General features: G+C 36.6%; 2 protein-coding genes across 4 annotated transcripts; one reads left to right on the top strand and one right to left on the bottom strand.

Annotated features, from left to right (window-relative positions):
- Window positions 1-4,380: 4,380 nt before the first annotated feature.
- On the bottom strand, window positions 4,381-11,030 carry sf3a3 (splicing factor 3a, subunit 3). The gene is made up of 17 exons (XM_056742045.1): window positions 10,800-11,030; window positions 10,343-10,390; window positions 10,169-10,221; window positions 9,979-10,084; window positions 9,831-9,903; window positions 9,616-9,707; window positions 9,451-9,533; window positions 9,233-9,371; window positions 8,815-8,883; window positions 8,655-8,722; window positions 8,393-8,500; window positions 7,725-7,794; window positions 7,122-7,286; window positions 6,474-6,584; window positions 5,371-5,461; window positions 4,865-4,920; window positions 4,381-4,651 (listed from the first exon to the last, which is right to left on the bottom strand). The coding sequence occupies exons 1-17, from the start codon at window positions 10,893-10,895 to the stop codon at window positions 4,574-4,576; spliced, it is 1,506 nt and encodes a 501-aa protein (XP_056598023.1). The 5' UTR covers window positions 10,896-11,030; the 3' UTR covers window positions 4,381-4,573.
- Window positions 11,031-11,936: 906 nt separating this feature from the next.
- On the top strand, window positions 11,937-14,370 carry LOC130415993 (histone H3-like centromeric protein A). Of its 3 annotated transcripts, none has more exons than XM_056742048.1 (5): window positions 11,937-12,322; window positions 12,728-12,884; window positions 13,113-13,228; window positions 13,501-13,575; window positions 13,876-14,370. In XM_056742048.1, the coding sequence occupies exons 2-5, from the start codon at window positions 12,761-12,763 to the stop codon at window positions 14,002-14,004; spliced, it is 444 nt and encodes a 147-aa protein (XP_056598026.1). In that variant the 5' UTR covers window positions 11,937-12,322; window positions 12,728-12,760; the 3' UTR covers window positions 14,005-14,370. The 3 variants fall into 3 exon arrangements, with proteins under 3 accessions (XP_056598026.1, XP_056598025.1, XP_056598024.1); XM_056742047.1 differs by having other exon boundaries at window positions 11,939-12,275; XM_056742046.1 differs by having other exon boundaries at window positions 12,091-12,289.
- The last annotated feature ends 2,995 nt before the right edge of the window (window positions 14,371-17,365 follow it).

The raw sequence follows: 17,365 nt of genomic DNA, 5'->3' as shown, positions 1-17,365 counted from the left end.
AATGTTGTTTTTGTAGGGACATCTCGGCTCAAGCAGAGATCATAAGTCGGTAAGAAAACTACTTTATTGATCACTGACGCCTGCGTGATAAATGTGAATTGCGTCATGTTTCAAACAGAAAACCGCACATTAAAAATGTACAAAAAAAGTCTTAAAGGACACTTATACACTGTCAAGCATACACAACCATAACAACAGCATTACAAAAATCACTAACACTTTACAATAACATTATTTATGCGTTTTTAATTTAAGCCATAACCCCTCACCTGAGCGATCCGGATACTGATTCGTGGGGGGCATCTTAATAACGCAATCTGAATGATTATTACTGACGATCTCGTGTAGTTTGGTGAGTTTTATAGAGAGAGCTTTGAGTGAGTGAGTCAGAAGTTCTGGTTCTGGTCTGATGTGTGCGGTTTGGATCTGCAGGTGTCGCTCATCTCCATTGTCATCCGGGTTAACACAATTAAAGACGCATCCGCTTTCCAATGAAATATTCATCAACTTCCCAAACACACATGACTCATGTGAGAGAAACCACACCACACCACAGCACTGCACCTGCTGATCTTACTCATTCAGCTTTATCTAATGAAACATGACGAGCACAAGCCGAACTCTATGTGTATGTCATCAGTGCACGTGTGTCAAATGTGCTGAACTGTGTGCGTAACCGGCGGCATGATGATTACCACGGAGCGCTCATTGCGCATGCGCATTTTGGCTGTTTATAAAAGGAAATATTACAATATTGTCTAGTATTAAACGCAAGTGAGAGTAAGTGGCTGAAAGTTTAAAATATTATCTTTTCATGTCCACTCCGGATATAAAGCAAACACTGAGTTTAATCTATTAACATGTAGGTCTTTCACTCTCTTGGTGTCCAAAAATTGTTTGCTTTGCTTTTTTCAAAGCCAATTCAAGAAGCTTATATTATATATATTATATTAGAGCTTACATTACTGGATATGTTACAATATGTTGTAAATCTGGCCCTAGTGTTTCCTGGAAACAGTCTTTGTGCTGCTAATGCAATGATCTGCCAGTGAGCTACAGAAACACTTCAATAAGAATATCCAAGAGCAACATACATCTGTACAGCCAAATCAACTGCATGAAGCGTACACATTTCTTATAGTGTCTCGATTGGTAGAGCAGTGAAAAGGTCTTGGGTTTGATTCCTAGAGAACTCACATAATGTGGAAAGGAATGCACTGTAAGGCACTTTAAATGAAAGCATCTGCCAAATACACAGTCACAGTCATCATTGTAAATATAAAATAAAAGAGTCATGTTTGCAGATGATAAGGATTGATTACTCTGAAGATCTCTTTAGTTTTCACAACATCTCGAGCAGAAGGGAATACCAGGGGTGACCCATGTTAGAGGTTACACAGGACAATAGATCCAGCACGTGCTGGAAACAACCTCAAACGGTCTCTATCCTCAAGGCGCAGTGAATGATTGATTGTATTGAATACATTCATTTATCCGTGTCTTGAGTTTTTGTCTAGGATTTATTAATCACACTGTTGAATCATCACGGTTTACAAATGTTAAAAAACAAGTCCATTTGTCTGAAAGGTCACATATGCACATAGAAAGCATATAAGAATGAGGGTCATATCCCAAAGGGAAAGGTGTCAGGTCAGTCTCTAGGGAATCAGAGAATGGTCGATACCCAGAATGCAAGTGTGAAACAATGAATCATGGTTAGTCAGCATTGTGATCTGATTTCAGCGTGCTGTCCATCACCTCCTGAGCTGTGAGTCACATCAACCCAGGTGAAGAATTGTGTTTGTGATCACTGACTCACCTTCAGAAAGTGTAACGTACAAACTCAATATGAGCTGATGGTGATGTGAGAGCTTTAGGGTTTCAGCACCCTGGACAGCTCAGCACTTGTGTTTCTATGAACCGTACCGTACACACTGTACTGTACTCACCCTTGCATGAGTCTCTCAACCAATCACCAGCCAGGACACAATAACACAGAACGACATACAATTTCAAGAAAAGTCAACAGAAAAGGCTTTCTTGCAGTCACTCTTGAAAACGGCAAGTAATATATGAAATGTAATAAAAAAGGTGTATTAACAAATAAATAAAACAGAAATCTTTATAGGTGACACTTCAAACCTTTATGGAATATTGATAAAATATAATAATAATGACTTTATTTTGTATAGCGCCTTTAAAGGTAGCATCTCAAAGCGTTTTACACAAGTAAAAATAAAGGGGCAAAAATTCAACATGAACTAGAAATCAATAACAACAACATTGAACAATGAGATAAAAACAAAAAGAGAAACAAGCAATTGAACTAAACAAATTACACAAAGCATTTATAAATCAAAAGGCACTCACATATCTCACATATAAGATACCCTAAAAAAGAAAGTTTAAATTCCAACTGTATGAATTTACATGAGTTTTGTTTAATTGAATTGTGTGAACATAAACGCACAACTAAACTTTAAATATGAATGTGCATGTTTCATGTTAAGAAATCTATCGAGCAGAGGTCCTCCTCTTGTTACTCTGGTGAAAAGCCACTGCTAAATAACCAAATGCAGAAATGTAGAAAATTATTCATAATGAAGAAGTAGATCATTTACCGTTAGGGATAAAATACACATACCTGAAACTAAATGAACTAGCTTTGTAACTGTGTTTTAACGACCAGCTGACATGACCTCTCCTCTCTTCTGCCCTCTGCTGGTTTCAAGTTGGATGTAAATAACATCTCTTTTCAAATGTCTGTTGCTAACATTTTTCCAACCATCTTTCTTTGTGTTCAACAGAACAAAGAGATGTTTATAGGTTTGGAACAACTTGAGGCTGAGTAAATGATGACAGAATTCCAATTTTTAGGTGGAGTATCCCTTTAAATCTAATTTTGGTTTCAGTAAACAGATAGAAGAATATGTAGGTCCCTTTTTTTGTGGCAATTTTCTGTTGACGTGGGTGTAGCTTTACTATATAGACTTTTGGAGGTTTTATAGACCACTTTGGAAAACGTAAACAGAACAACTTCCCGTTTCAGTTAACACTGCACTAACGTTTGAATAAAATACAACCTACAGAACATTTATAACCAAATCAAAATGTTAAACGAAAAACCTAAAATACTTATTTTGGATTAAACAAATTAAATGGTACGTGCTGCTATTGAGCAGTGTTTACATCTCGCAAAGAGGTCTATGTTTCATGTCATTTCTTTCAAGAGCAGCAATTTAGCACACTTGGACAACCCACTATAAAACAAAACACCTTTAGAATATACAGCAGCCAACTTGTGTGGATCAAACACTTCAGTCTTCAGAAACACCAGAGCAAAAGCACTCCTCTCTTATACGCCACATACACACTCTCAGACATCAGCACTTCGGAGCTTTTCACAGAATCTACTACCTATTATCCTTCTAAAATAGATACAGACTGAAGCAGGCTGACGGGCACATACTGCTCTAAATTAAAGGAGTAGTTCACTATCAAATTAAAGTCTCATGATAGTTCTTTCACCCACATATGTGTCTGTGAGTTTATTTATTCTTACTTCAACGGGGAGCTGTTGATCAAGGTCCAAATTTCAGTTCCATGGCAGCTTCAACAGGCTCTACACAACACCTGCTGATGAATAAGGGTGTTTTCTAGCGAGAGGATTAGTCCTATTCCAAGAAAACAATAAAAGTGATATACTTCTAAAACATAAATATATGGCTTGCAATAGGAGGGCCTCTAGAAGTTCCGACCCAGTGTTCACGAGTGTGGAGAAAAAAGACTGTTCAAATGTTCTTGGATGTTGAGTTAGTCTTTGTGCAAGATTATTGTTTAAAATTGTCAGTCCGTGTGCATATCAGGGATGTTTAAATCTTTTGAAATCTACGTCATGCATGACCTTTCCAACGTGATTACGTAATACAGAAGTCGTGGACGTGGATCGCAGAGGTCAGTGCAACTCATGTATTTATGTTTAAAAAGTATTACTTTATCTGGGAACTTAATTTTTTGGGGGGGGAAACGACTATTCGTTTTTTTAGACAACACCCTTATTCTTGGGCTGGTGTCATGTAGAGCCTTTTGAAGCTGAGATCGAACTGATATTTTGAACTTAACCAAAAGCTCCCCGTTGAAGAGCATTATATGAATAAGCACCCAAGAAACCTTTCATCACAAGCTTAAATTTGTTTCGACAGATGAAAAAAAACACACGGACGGCTTTGTATGACATGTTGGTGAGTGAATTATCAAAAAAATGTACAGTGAACTTGTCCTTTAAATCTCACCACAGCCTCAGAATCAATCACATCTTATTACTATTTTGAATGCACAAAACATCTAGATAAAGATTTCAATCACTTAAAACACAACAACTATGTTGACAATGTAATTTATTGAATAAAAAAAACATCTCAAACTAGAGATAGCAGATAGAAAATTGGGAAATGAAACACAAAAATCATTAAAAATACAAGACACTGTGCTGAAAGAGGACTCTAATATTTAAAAATGCTCATGTACTAGTATTCACAACGCAACAATGTCAAACATTCTACTTTGTGGCATTTTACAGAAGTCCCTGTCGTTTCAGATCTTCATACGTCTTCTTGTTGACCACATTACCACTGGAGTCTTCGTACTCCTCCTGCAAGACACGAAAAAAAAAAGATCTGGTTTACTCTCAGAATTTAACCCCAAAACCACATTTCATCAATGGATTCAACCACCAAAGCAAAACTACAACGGTCTGCACTTATTTGCCATTTTACCAAAATGTTCCAGTTTAGAAGACTTGTAGAGTATATCAACGACCAATAAAAAAAAAAGAGAATGAAAGTGGATGTGAACTATTTCTTACCTCTGTGTCTGGCTGCCATCTCTCCAATGCTTTCTGTGATTTCAGCTTTGACCAGACTACACAACAAAAAAGAGGGTTGTACAAATGTGTTAAACAATGTATAGCTGAGATCGACTTCATTTGTTTTCAAGTTTTACTAAATTCCTGTAGCATTAGAAGTGCACAATTTATCAAAGCAATAAGCCCCAAGAAGCAGTGGGTTACCGGCTATTTTATAAACACTTAGAACCGTCAGATCATCTTTATTACTTGATTAGTCGTTTCTAGTTATTAGCACAGTTTTAACATATATAATTGTATATTAACACACTTGATCATTTACATAAATATATGAAAGAATATAGAAAGAACGTGTGTTACCATCAGGAAAATCTTCAAAAAGGATTTTTCCATTTTTTTTAACAAAGTATTTTGAGAAAGAGGGACTTTAAAAGCTTCTGTCAAGCAGTAAAACGTGTTATGTCATATTAAAGCACATCTGATGTTTAAAGGGGTCATATACTCACGAGACACTGCATCTTCAATCTGGGTGACGTTGGCAAAGTGGGCGGTGTTTGGAATACCCAAGCAGCGCATGCCATGAGCGTGACGCCATTCCTGAAATCAAGAAAACAGATCAGCTCAGTATTCCTGCATGAAGTGGCCAGTCACAACCTCAAACCACACAAACCATTTAAGCAAAGCCTCTTGTTGCATTCCTGTATATATATTTTGCATTCATTTACGACAATTACAACATTGTTTTTGAAAAAAAAGTTCTCATTTTGGAACAAAACTCTTCTTTCAAAACACCGGACAAGGAATTAAGATCATTGAAATGCAAAGATATTTCCTATATTACACTAGGAGTTTGGGGAGCCTGAAACGGCTGATTTTTTTAAAACCGGGTCCCAGAGTTGAGAAATGTGAAAACGCCACCCTTGTGTTTTTGTGTGTACAGCCCTTCCCTATATTTGATCCTGCGGCTCAGTGGTTAGAGCATGGCACTATGCCAAGGTCATGGGTTTGATCCCAGGGGTTTGCACAGAGTCAGAAGCAAATGTATAATACAATGCAATGTAAAATCACTTTGGATAAAAGCGTCTGCCAAATGCAAAAAGATGTAAATGTATATTTTCTGACACGATGATGTCATCACCCCAGATAACATGCTCCAAATACTCTCTGCGTTTTTATTCTTTGTTTCAGAATTACAACACCACATACTAATTTTGGCGTGTGTATACTACATTGTTTTGTGGTTTCATAGATATTTCTTGAGACGAAGCCGTGAAAAGGAAAAAAATATCAGATAATGAAAGCTCTACGTGTGGATGTGGCCCAGATTAGGTAAGAAGCAATTTAATACATATACGAATTGAAGTTATGGGGAGAAAAAGGTTTTCAGGAATAGTTCACTTCATGAGACATGTATTAGAGCCAGGATTGGATCATTGTTACTCCAATAGTTTTCGGCTGAAGAAAGGAGAACCCGCACCGCTAGGATGGCATGAAGGCAAGTAAATTATGGCATACAGTTAATTTTTGGGTGAACTATTCTTAGAAGCAATGACATCCTTGACAGCAGCAGCTTGAGCTCTCATGTGATGAGAAAATGTCTGAAACTTACTGCAAAATGTCTCTGGAACGCTTTGGGTCCTCTGTATGTGTAATTCCCACAGATCTCACAGTTGTAGTTGATGTTTAGACCGTGCAGCTTGTACAGCCAGTATGGAATGGGCTAAACACAAGAGAGAGAGACAGTCAATTGCACAAAAGAAGTCCATGATCACAGAGAAACTAAAGAATCCAAAATAATTTGGATGTTGGTTTTCAAAAAATCATTCCACTCTTTCTCACATAAATTTGTATCTTAAAAACTTGAATCTTGAACACTGGTTTCACTGATGGTTCCTTTGAAAAATAATTTTAAACCAAATGCATTCATTAAGAAATTCATTTAGTATTGACAAACATCCAAACAATCAGAGGTTGGTCATTTTATAACACTGCACTGTAGAAGTGTGACGAAACACTTATCTAATGAGATGAGACTGGGTTCACAAGATGAGATTTTTAGACTTTTTAAAGAAATATAAAGGTATATTTTAAAGTAGCATATAAGACTAAAATGTTCGCAATTTTTTGCTTAGCTCTTCATCCCAAATTGTGGAAATTGTGTTCTCACAAGACTCTCATCACATCCCTACTGCACTGCAATATAATCAGATTGACTATGGCTGTGTAAATGAAAGTCCTGAAATAGAATGATGCGTACCTTGCCGTCCCAGCCGAGTGGCAGATTTTTAGGGTTATATATAATTTCATTTTCATCATCTTCACTCTCACTCTCGCTGGGCTGTTCTTCATCTTCCTCGTCTCGCTCCTCTCCTGTACGTGCTTGCTTCCTCTGAACGTTCTCATGGGTCAACTGTCTCTGCTCCTGCAACACCAACACTAGAGCGGTCAGATCTGACACATGACGTCACTGAAAACATAACGATCATACTGTACACAAACATGAGTAATGAGACCATGAATTCTAATGTATTAGTCTGAAATCTGCAGAACAAGTAACTTTAGCTTGCAATTATACAGTTTTTCATTCTTGTGAAAAGGTCTATTGGGAGATTCTCACAAAATATCAAAACATGCTATCAGATTTTAATTTTATGAGAATTTTTAAGAACTTTATTTGTAAAAGAAGGATTTAAATTTGTGTTAAGCTGTCAGTAAATGTTTTAAAATGAATGTTTTTAAACATGTCATTTCTTGTTATAGATGAATATAAAGGGAACGTGTTTTTAAGAAAATCCTGTTTGACATCTCTGAGAATCACCCTATTACAGGAGAAGACACTGAACATTATAATCCTGCTCACCCCCAAGATTTCCACATATTCATATATCTGAGCTTCCAGAAAAGCTGTTTCCTTGTTTCGCTCCGAGTCTCTGTAAATAAAAGCCATACAGACATCACAGTTACATTTAAGAAGTGCACACGACTAAAGCTGCTCATAAGTCACACATGTTCTGTCAACAAAACATTTGAGAAATTGTTCCGTCACTAATTTAACCCTTTATGGGGCAAAAAAATATATTTGGTTACTTCGACCAATCACAACAACTTTTCCATGCCTCTCCGTGACCACATTGATTTCTGGCAAGTGTCAAAATGTCGATATTTTAGACTTACGCCTGATGCGTCCACGAAGTCATACTAAAGGTTTTTAATGCATTATAATGTATTTTATATTGCATTGAATGTTACCACAGGTTTAAATAACATTACACAGTGATCCAGTGGGAAACTTAAACAGTTTTAATTATACTAAAATGGCATATATTTGTGTTTATTTTTACGGTGAGCCTTATTTCTGCTAAAATAAGTGGCACCAGCAGCATTTGGTGCTATTTTTCTCTGATTATATTTATAATTATATGTAGATATTCTTTGTTTTCCATAGATCTACACTTCACTCTTACTGTTTTGTGCGTGTGTTTGTGTTCATAAATGTTCCTACATAAAAGAACAGGAGAATACACTTACTTCTTTGGTCCCTTGGCTTTGGGGTTTTTGGCAAAGAGCGAGGGGTCGAGAGACTCCAGAGATTTGCCTTTAGTGCTGAACAAACGCTGTGCTCTCTCCTCTAGTGTTCTACAAACACAAATCACACAAAATGACATGCACAGCAAAAACATAACACACACATAATAAAGAACGACTTGAAAACCAGACTGAAAGAGTCTGCAAACGTGTTAACTAGAGCGCAGCCAAACACTAGCAGGATGAAAGGCGTGTTTATCCTCACCCTCCACATTTCAGGCCCAAAGCCATCAGAGCAGACTTCAATCTGTCCAAACCCAAAGATGCCAACTCCTAAACAACAAAAAAACATATTAAGAAACCCACTCTGACATCCCTCACACATCTCCGCAATAACAGCATTAGTACAAAGAAACATATCTGACCTCCCATGAAGAGAAGGCAGACAGATCCAGATGGGCTCCAGCATGGGTCAGCGCACTGCTCGCCTCTTTCTACACCACACACACAGGAAGAGATTTACTCAAGTCATATGACACAGGGACATGCAGCATGAACATATCTTCTGCTATCTACATATCTTCCTGTATGTAACTCAATGGATGTTTACGTGGCTTTGGAAGAGGCCTTCTCATCACCTCAATTCAAATGTTTGAATGATGTAATTATTATTTCAGCTGCGACATTGCAGAGATTATTCCTACATTCTAGACACCTGGTCAACAAAAACAGTAACTGCCCAGGCCCGTATTAAATGCATCCTCGAATAAGCCAAAATCTGTGAGTGACTGGTGATTTCTCAGCTGGATTTCATAAGAACTGTGCTGTTAAAGCAGAACCCACCGGCCAGCCTGGGAAAGCTCCGCCCTCCCACTTCTTCTCAAAGTCCAGCAGGATCTTCCCGTACAGCTCATTCTGGTCCAGTAAGGGCTTTACGCGGTCTGTGTATTCCTGCAGGTACTCCAACAACATCTCCATATACCTGCAGCAGGACACATCACACATTTGAATCTCATTTGAACAACATCACGGTGGAATTTTAAATCACCTACATCACTTACTTCTTGTACTCTGCATTTTTCTTGTCTTTAGAAATGTCAAAAAGCTGATCAAACGTTGACAGATATGTGACGTATTCCAGTTTCTAGAAGGTAACCACAGATCGGGTCGTAAGGATATCTTATCTAAATGTGCGATGGATGAATCAAAGGAAAGTCAATCCGTACCTCTACGCCTTTAAGATTAGTGTACTTAAGATAACAGTCATGCAGATCAAGGTAGCGTCCATAACCCTCTTCATCAGTGAACTCCACCATGTCTGCCAGGTGCACAGATGATGAAAGTTAGACCATGTCAACAACAATAAAAAGCATTGCACCTGACTGTACATCACAGAAACAGTTTTGTCCAAGCACTATAGTTTTTAATATACACAACATACTTTGTGCCTCTTCACTAGGATTGTCTTTGGCTTTCATGAGCTCTTCAAACTCCACTGACATGGGCACACAGATCTGAAATGCAAAACAAGCATGAATTCAGCGCTGAGAGATCAATTTTATGTCACCATTCGCTCCACGGCGCGTTACCTCATTCGGATGTTTTCTGTGGAACTCCTTGATATGTTTGAGGCGGTTGTAAAACTCAGCGAACTCGTTTGGTCCTGATATTGCGTTCAGCTCATCCTTTCTCATTCTGACAGTGAAAAACGCAGTAATGTGATCAAACAATTCCCTGCAGTTGTATTTATGTCAAGGAGGATCCTTGAAAAAGTCTTACCCGTCTTTGTCTTCATATAAATCTCTGAGGTTTGCGCTCACTTCCATGTATCTCTGGTTACATTAAAGAACAGAATACACGTAAATTAAATGAACTTAAATTTGTTCCACAATCATAACTGTGACCGTGGAGGTAAATGAGTGCGTGTCAGATGAATGAATGAATGACACTTACGTCGAGCATCGCTCTGACTCGATGATCCGAGTTAATCTGGTCTCGCAGCTGTTGACGCACAACAACACAGAATCATGAAAAACATGGTCAGAAATGTACATATTGTTGTCATTTCGGAGTCTTTAACACACAGTAGTTTGGCTTAAGGTTTGTTGGCTCTTAATCTTAAAAGTTTTACAAACAACGCCACTTCTAGTCATAACGTTAAGCATCAATATAAGGAAAAGATACCGTGAAAAAACACTGGGTCTATTATTGGATAGAATTAAGATACAAGTATTAACGTTAACTGGTTCAGAGATCAATGTGCCTGAGTGGTGTCAACGATTAAATGTTGTTTAAATAAACAACGTTCAGAGGTTTTATCCAATCTCAGTTCAGATAACTCTAAGGTTAATGTCGCGTCCAGTGTTTGTGTTTAGCTGCTAGCGTGTTAGCATCGCATTTAATACATTACCGTGCTTTTCTTTGTCAGCATCTCCTTCACCTCGGCATCCAAAAGTCTCTCTTTCTCCTCATGGTATCGACGTTGCTGCTCTAAAATCGTTTCCATTGTGATTTATTAATTTTCACACAATTTCACTTTATATATTCAGCCACTGTTTAGATTAGACTGGATGGATACGCGCGTGTAACGTACCGGAAACAAATCCTTCGCTCGCGTCACTCGACCTGAAACATACGACAGAACTCGAGTTCCGCCAATATGGTTCCTACCTCACATCTCCATATCCGAAGTTCTCCTTCAGGGCTCGCTACATGTGAGGCGCCATTTATGGATTTAATCATCGGAAATTTAAATTCCCAAAGTTAAAATGGAAGAATTCATATTTTCAAAAACAAGTAACTTCGTTTGTATATCTTTCCAGAAAGCATGTTTTTTATTGTCCATTCCAAGTAATATCAATCCAACTAAATTTGGGTTGTATTTAGCAATAATAACCAAAAGATACAGCTTTCTAAAACAATAAAACACAATTTTAACATTATAACGAGCAGAGTTATCTGTTTTGCGAATACGATTTCAATTGCAATTTTTTACCCAAAAAACTCGTATTTTCGTTAATTCCGAATTTTAGAAATTAAGTCAATTTGCCGTATTTACTGGTGATATCTGCTAGTAAGCAACGAGAACTGATGAACAAATAATGACACATTTTACCAATTTAAAATATTATGGCTAGAAGGGATACAGGTACGGCCGGAAGTGATGCAAAATCTTGCCCAAAAATTACATTTGATAATGCACACCGTACCCCAGCCCTAAACCTAACCTTACAATAATAATAATAATCAAAAATGTTATTAAGAGGTTTAACGTTAGTCCTTTGGTGTACATTACAGTTTTCATTAACTCAGTATATAAAGAACAGTTAATTAATCACGATCATGTCAGAGAATTCACACTACTGTGAAAAGTAAGTAGGCTACGTTACAGCACATTTAATGTATGTAGCAACGGCACAGAGGACTTCCTGTTTACAAATGTGAAGGCCCCTGATTGGCTTAATATATTCTGAGTCTTCATATCACGCGACTTGGATTCTCTTTGGGATGTTTATCGACTTTTATGTTTGACGTTTACGAAAGGTTCGTTTAACTAAATTGCTACTGATTTAGTTACAAAAAGGCTTTTTTTTACTTTAACCCCACCGGATTATTTGACCAATTAAAGTTTACGTTTCTATCCATTTTTTTAAACTGGTTATTTTTAATAAGATGGCAATCAATTTTATTCGGTGCTTGAACTCTTGCTTCCATAGACCGTAAAATTGGTACATTGGTATAGGAAAAGAGCCAATCAAAAAGGCTTCTGTGTGACGTCACGTGTCAATCGGCTTCCTCATTGGACAAAGAGCTTCAGTTGCTGATCCACAGCATTGTTTGAATTCGTGCGTGATAGAAGATTTCACAGCTACGGGATTCAGCGCTGGTAAATCTGCTTCTGTATGTGGCGGACACATGTTTATATGTAAAAAAGTGCGCAATATAGAGCATAAAGATTGTGTTTGTGTAGAGTGAGATTTTAAGCTTTGTGCAGTTATGAAGACTTTGTGTGCTTTTAAACTAAAGCGTGTGTTTTAAATGCTAGTGTGTCGTCATTCAACGTGATACATTAACTTATTTGCGTTATTCGAGTCATGTTTTCAGATATTTAAACTTGTTGTTATAATCATGTTATGTGTATAAACACTTAAGAAAAATAACAATGATTTAGCTAATGTCAACATTTTAGTGTGGTTTACCCGTAGTGACCAAATACTGACCACTGTCTCAATATAGTAACCATAGTTTAACCATAATATAATATAATGTACTTTTATTTCTCCAAGAAAACTGCATCAGTTGCATTATATTTAACTGAGAGTTTTGAATGTGTTGCAGACTAATGCTGATATAACCTGATATTGTCTGGACATGCGGCACAATAAATCAGCTAGCAAGCGCAAGCCATCGACCCCCAAGCGTAGATCTCCACCTGCCCCTCCTCCTCCTCCACCAGGACCACCATCCAGAACCCGGCGCACCAGCGGACCCTCAGGTGAGATCTCTCTCTCTGACAGATATCATGGGTGCATCTGCAATGAAATGGTTTTGGCCATGTAACTAATTACACCAGACATGAAATAAAGATGGTGTGCACATTTACATTTGCTACATCAACTTTGCATGACACTTTGTTTTCATATTTTAATCACAACTGGAAGTGTGCAAAAATGTGTTGACCGAAATGGTAATGTCACCAACCTCTATGTGCTGTCTTATCTAGAGCCATCCCCACACAAGAAGCGCAGGTTTCGACCTGGCACGCGAGCTCTCATGGAGATCCGCAAATATCAGAAATCCACAGATCTGTTGTTGCGCAAGGGCCCGTTTTCACGACTGGTATGGTTCACTTTCTCATTCTGAGTATTCACTGTAGTCTCTCTGACAGGCCTGTAAGAAAAATAACTGAACAAGCACCATCCAGCACGTTATGTTTGAAAGTCTGTTATTACCTTTATTTATTGCCTTAAATATGTGTACCGATTAGATGTAAAGCTGGATTGCACTTTGGATAAAGGTCTGCTAGATGCATTTATGTCACGTGTAATATGTAAATGAAATAGATGTCAGAGTGATGCAGACATTGTTCACCTGTGCTCTTTACTTTACAGGTACGAGAAGTGTGTCAGACATTTAGTCGAGATCACTTAATGTGGCAGGGGTATGCTCTAATGGCTTTACAGGAGGTAGGTGATGGTTTTTGTTTGACATTTTGTGGCCATTGTTTGTGACGAAGCGCTAACTTATTTCCAAATACATGTTTGCACATTGTTTTGTGATCTAAACGATGGAATAGTTTGATTCTATATTCATACTATATTCAGAAGTGTTGCCGAAGTAACGTGGGTTTCAAATGGCAATTCCTGTTGATGTATTATGACCTTTTACTTACTAATGTTATGCATCTGGATGTTTTTAATGAAGGCTAACATTGTTTAAAAACAAACACTAACATTATGTAAAAATGCATGAATTTTCTGCTTTAGGCTGCAGAAGCATTTATGGTTCGTCTGTTTTCCGATGCCAATCTCTGTGCGATTCATGCCAAGAGGGTGACATTGTTTCCACGTGATATACAGCTCGCTCGGCGAATCAGAGGTGTTGAAAACCTTTAATTTTTTCCGTTTTGGATTTGAAGAACGTGGAAGGACACTTTGTATATTTCATGAACTTTCCATATTTCAGTTTTTGTCAGACCTCAATGTTATAAAAATGTAATAGCCTACATGTGACCAAGAATACAAGATGTTTGCTTGAATTGAAGCATTTTCATGATGACATGTGAACTAATTTTAAACCGATTTTATTGTATTATATTAAAAATGTTGTAAAGTTACAAAGAGGATGCGTGTTAATAAAAAGTTGTTTTGTAGTACTGCTGATTGTGTTATTGTTGACAGTTATTTGTACAGGAAACTTCAGATTGTTTTTAGTTTGATTGTTTTTACTTCATTTCAATAATAAAATATATTTCTAAACCACCACTGCAGACTTGCATGGTAAATTACTCTTTCACTATATTAAAAGTTTGTAATATAGACAGCCTGCTATAAAAATTGTAGCATTTGGGAGATTTAAAAAAACTCAAGCATACCCCAATATCAATGATAAAAAAACTTTTATTGTAACTTCAACAGGGTATTTTTATAATACGTTTTCTTATTTCCAAAGAAGAGTTCCTCTATTTGAGTGAATTGTTTGCGATTTGTGCCTATGTTCATGCTATCTATTACTATCTCTTTATGAGCATTACAGGATCAGATGCCTGTTTACTGATGAGCTTTAATATATCATGGGAACAGGGATTAAAATGTAATGAAATGATCACAAACCCAATAATTTCCAGCTGGCCAAAGGCAAAATGGTAAGTAAATGTAAGGTAGTTAATTTTCAATTAAATCTGTAATGGTGTCCTTGTGTGTATTACCAATAATGTATATGTTTTGGTGTTTTATTTATATCTGCATGTGTTGCTATCATGACAATGTAAAGAAGAAAATTGTGTTGTGTCCTCTAGATGGCACCAAAGCTCCATAATGATCTTAACTGTCCTAACTGACACTCTGACACTCACAAGACAATAGATTTTGTGTTTGCTACCTTTCGACACACTAATGCAGTTAAAGTAAACTGAAGTAAAAGTCTATTTAGGTTATTGACATACTAAGTGCAGACTTAGAGGAACGCAAACATAGTGGAGTTTTCGTATGATTTGATAATCTAGGCTTGGGAAACACACAGTAACAAGAGATGGTTTAGTAAAGATTGAATAGGTTGAGTACAGCAAGTGCTGATGATCAAATCAAACATAATTTGCCAAATTGTGTGCATTTATGCAATTTTATGCTTTTTGTTGTCCATTATTAATATTTGGTGGTTTTGGTCTTTGAGTCTCAGCTTCGTCTGAAAAGCTCCTGTCCGTCAATGCGATACAGAAAAAATTGAATATGTGTGTTTATACTGTGCTAAAGGGGTGGGGCACTAAAGATGTATACTTACAACATGACATTGCTCATCCAGAAGAGACGATGTCATACTCTGATTGGGTTTAGGTCAATGAAGTGTCTAGGACACATGTCAAATGATGTCTTCTTTCTGGTAGCAGTCCTTTCCAAAAAACAAATTTTAAAACCAAGGCAACCTTACACATCTAGGGTCATACACTTCTGACCAAAATATGACAACCTGAAATCATCTCCTTGACAAAAATGTTGGTAAATAGAGCTTAAAATTACGCAAAAAAAATGTGGTATATACCACCAAAAGTGATTCTTAACTCGTGATCATGAGGGAACCACTTTTAGTGCTCTATAGCATTTTGGTGCTTCTGTGGTTCTTCAGCGGTTCTTCAGAGGTTCTTTGGTGTGACAGAGGTGCTATAAAGCACTGTTTCCGATTCCTGAGCCAATCAATACCTTTCAAACAAACACCTAAGAAATAACCCTTGAAAAAAAAACTGGTATTTTACTTGTCGTACTGGTTTATATACAACCTAAAGCTGTGATCACTTCACACAGTCACTGGATCCTCCTCAAGCATTGTTCACATTCCCAAAAACAGAAAATAAAAGCAAAGATCGAATTCAAGAACATTAGTCAAGTTTAAGACAAACTTAAATTTTCAGCCTTGTGCCTGAAAGTAATATATAATAATAATAAAGTGGTAAAACTTGAAAATTGGTCATTAGTAAGTTGTATGTTGTTGTGATGTCATATAGTATGATGTAAGCAGTGTCAGAGTCAGATACCAGAGAAGTACAAATTGAAACAACATAAAATTGAAAATGACTACACTGCTCCGAAACAACAGTCACAACGCTGACATTTAGAATACAGCAACTGTCACAAAGTCTAATGTACTTTCATTTATACACAAAAACATTTGTGCAGTGTTTGCTAATGTTTACCTATTCAATTTATTATTATTTTGTCCTAAACAGTTTTTTTATTTGTAGTGTACACCCCTGATACTTCAAGTTTATTGTTATCGTATATGCAGTGTAATGACTTTACATTATTGTTGCAGACAAAAGCATTACAGACATTAAAAGTCACTTAAGTGATCAATATTAAGAACCCACATATTTAACATAACATTGCAAAATCATAAAAAATGATCTTCAGTAACATCTTCAGTTACTCATGAAAGGACACACAGGCCCGGTTTCACTGGCAAGGCCTATCTTAAACCAGGAATATGCCGTAGTAAAATTAGGATATTTAAGTCGCTTTTATTAAAATGTTTATTAAAACAGTGACATACTTTAAAATTTGTCAGTGCAATTTATTTTCAGTGAAGACATTTTAAATTTCATTTCAGTCTGGGACTATCTCGAGCCTTGTCTGTGAAACCTGGCAACAGAGTTTCTACGTGCAATTAAATGTATGCTTAACAAGCCCAATGGGTTTCACGATTCCTTTTGATTAGGTTTCAAGATATCAAGAACTTTTTCTTCTCCTTGCAAGACTGTAGACTAATCGTTTGGAAAATGTTTTCTTAATCCAGAAAACCTTTCTATGCTCCAGTTTTTCAGCTTTGGTGCTCTATTCCATGTGGTCAGGTGGAAAATCCAATATTTATAGATTATTTTAATTTCCAAGAAGAAACATTACGGCATACGATAAAAACTATACAGTGAATCAAAACAAAGTAAAACATTAAACACAAATAAATATAGAAAAAATGTTGTTTTGTTAAGATAAAATAAACATTTCATCAAAGTATTCAAATTTACATCCGGTAAAACGTGATAGCCCATATTTACAAAAATAATTTACAGAAATTTAAAATGGGACAGATCTAATTTTATATTAAAAATAATTGTTTAAATAATTAATAATATTTGATGTTTCATTTAAGGGGTAAAGCAAACTTTATTTGTCCCTGAAGGGAAATTTTTCTTTGGCAAAGTCACGCTCTACATAAAACACAGTAAGGATATACATTACAATACCACAATATATAAATATAAAATGC

The sequence above is a fragment of the Triplophysa dalaica genome, chromosome 25 (assembly GCF_015846415.1).
Source record: "Triplophysa dalaica isolate WHDGS20190420 chromosome 25, ASM1584641v1, whole genome shotgun sequence".
Taxonomy (NCBI): Eukaryota; Metazoa; Chordata; class Actinopteri; order Cypriniformes; family Nemacheilidae; genus Triplophysa; species Triplophysa dalaica.
The sequence above is the reverse complement of the archived record's forward strand: the minus strand, read 5'-3'. Positions and strand labels throughout refer to the sequence as shown.

Bases quoted from the DNA above. Each gene is read 5' to 3' on its own strand.
- sf3a3 (XM_056742045.1), bottom strand. From the start codon at position 10,895: ATGGAAACGATTTTAGAGCAGCAACGTCGATACCATGAGGAGAAAGAG. The intron at 9,534-9,615 runs GTACGGATTGAC...GTTACCTTCTAG, and splicing joins CTAATCTTAAAGGCGTAGAG to AAACTGGAATACGTCACATA. The intron at 8,723-8,814 runs GTCAGATATGTT...TTTGTTGTTTAG, and splicing joins CTGCCTTCTCTTCATGGGAG to GAGTTGGCATCTTTGGGTTT.
- LOC130415993 (XM_056742048.1), top strand. From the start codon at position 12,761: ATGCGGCACAATAAATCAGCTAGCAAGCGCAAGCCATCGACCCCCAAG. The intron at 13,229-13,500 runs GTATGGTTCACT...TTTACTTTACAG, and splicing joins AGGGCCCGTTTTCACGACTG to GTACGAGAAGTGTGTCAGAC. The intron at 13,576-13,875 runs GTAGGTGATGGT...TTTCTGCTTTAG, and splicing joins CTCTAATGGCTTTACAGGAG to GCTGCAGAAGCATTTATGGT.